The sequence below is a fragment of the Penaeus monodon genome, chromosome 28 (assembly GCF_015228065.2).
Source record: "Penaeus monodon isolate SGIC_2016 chromosome 28, NSTDA_Pmon_1, whole genome shotgun sequence".
NCBI classification, from domain to species: domain Eukaryota; kingdom Metazoa; phylum Arthropoda; class Malacostraca; order Decapoda; family Penaeidae; genus Penaeus; species Penaeus monodon.
In genome coordinates, this window is record NC_051413.1 from 35,285,112 (window position 1) to 35,285,763 (window position 652).

Genomic DNA, 652 nt, shown 5'->3' on the forward strand with positions numbered 1-652 from the left:
GTGCATTTTATCTTCAACCAATTGTTTAGCACTCTAGAAAAACAAATGACTTCTACAGTAACACTGGCCTCCTCAAGGCTCCACTACCTTGGAAAAAAGTAATCACTACATTTGACACAATAAATTATAAGGCTTTTACATAGCAGGAAAAAACTTGGCAAGTTTCCTGAATTAATCAATTAATCAGTTCATAATGAAGTACAAATATCTTTCCACTGCATCCAAATGCTGATCTAAAGGCAAATGGGTGCCAAGTTTACACTAAAAGGAGTGACGTCTAGCTGTTAGTCTAGCCTCTAACCACCCACCCAAAACTCACCGCTTGGAACCTCTGTGCAACACAAAGAAATCAGGAACTGGTTAGACATGCACATTTGCTTGGCATATATGTATTAAAGAACGTAAAGGAAACAAGAAAATCAAGAAACACAGACAACAAGAAAGATACATTACTAACCAAAAATGAGTAACATAAATAAGAACAAATTCATAAGATAAAAAAAAAAAAGATTTTAACAACAAAACAAAGGAAACTGAGTTTTTGTACGTGAGATTCCACAGAGAGATTTTCTCCGGGTCTTAAAATCTAAAATGCTGCGATACCATTTTGCTTCCTGCCACGTGGGACTTCTTAAGGTTAAGTATAACATTG

The 652-nt window shown here is 35.4% G+C and overlaps 1 protein-coding gene across 9 annotated transcripts in view; it reads right to left on the reverse strand.

The window, feature by feature from the left end:
* LOC119591560 (protein kinase C and casein kinase substrate in neurons protein 1-like) overlaps positions 1-652 on the reverse strand; it is a 62,778-nt gene that overhangs the window by 17,861 nt on the left and 44,265 nt on the right. Inside the window, exon 7 of one of the 9 annotated variants that reach the window (XM_037940320.1) lies at positions 320-331. The exons of the other annotated variants lie outside the window; for them this stretch is intronic. Within the exon in view, the coding sequence (XP_037796248.1) occupies positions 320-331 (12 nt within the window). The remainder of the gene's footprint in view (positions 1-319; positions 332-652) is intronic. 9 annotated transcript variants of the gene reach the window in all.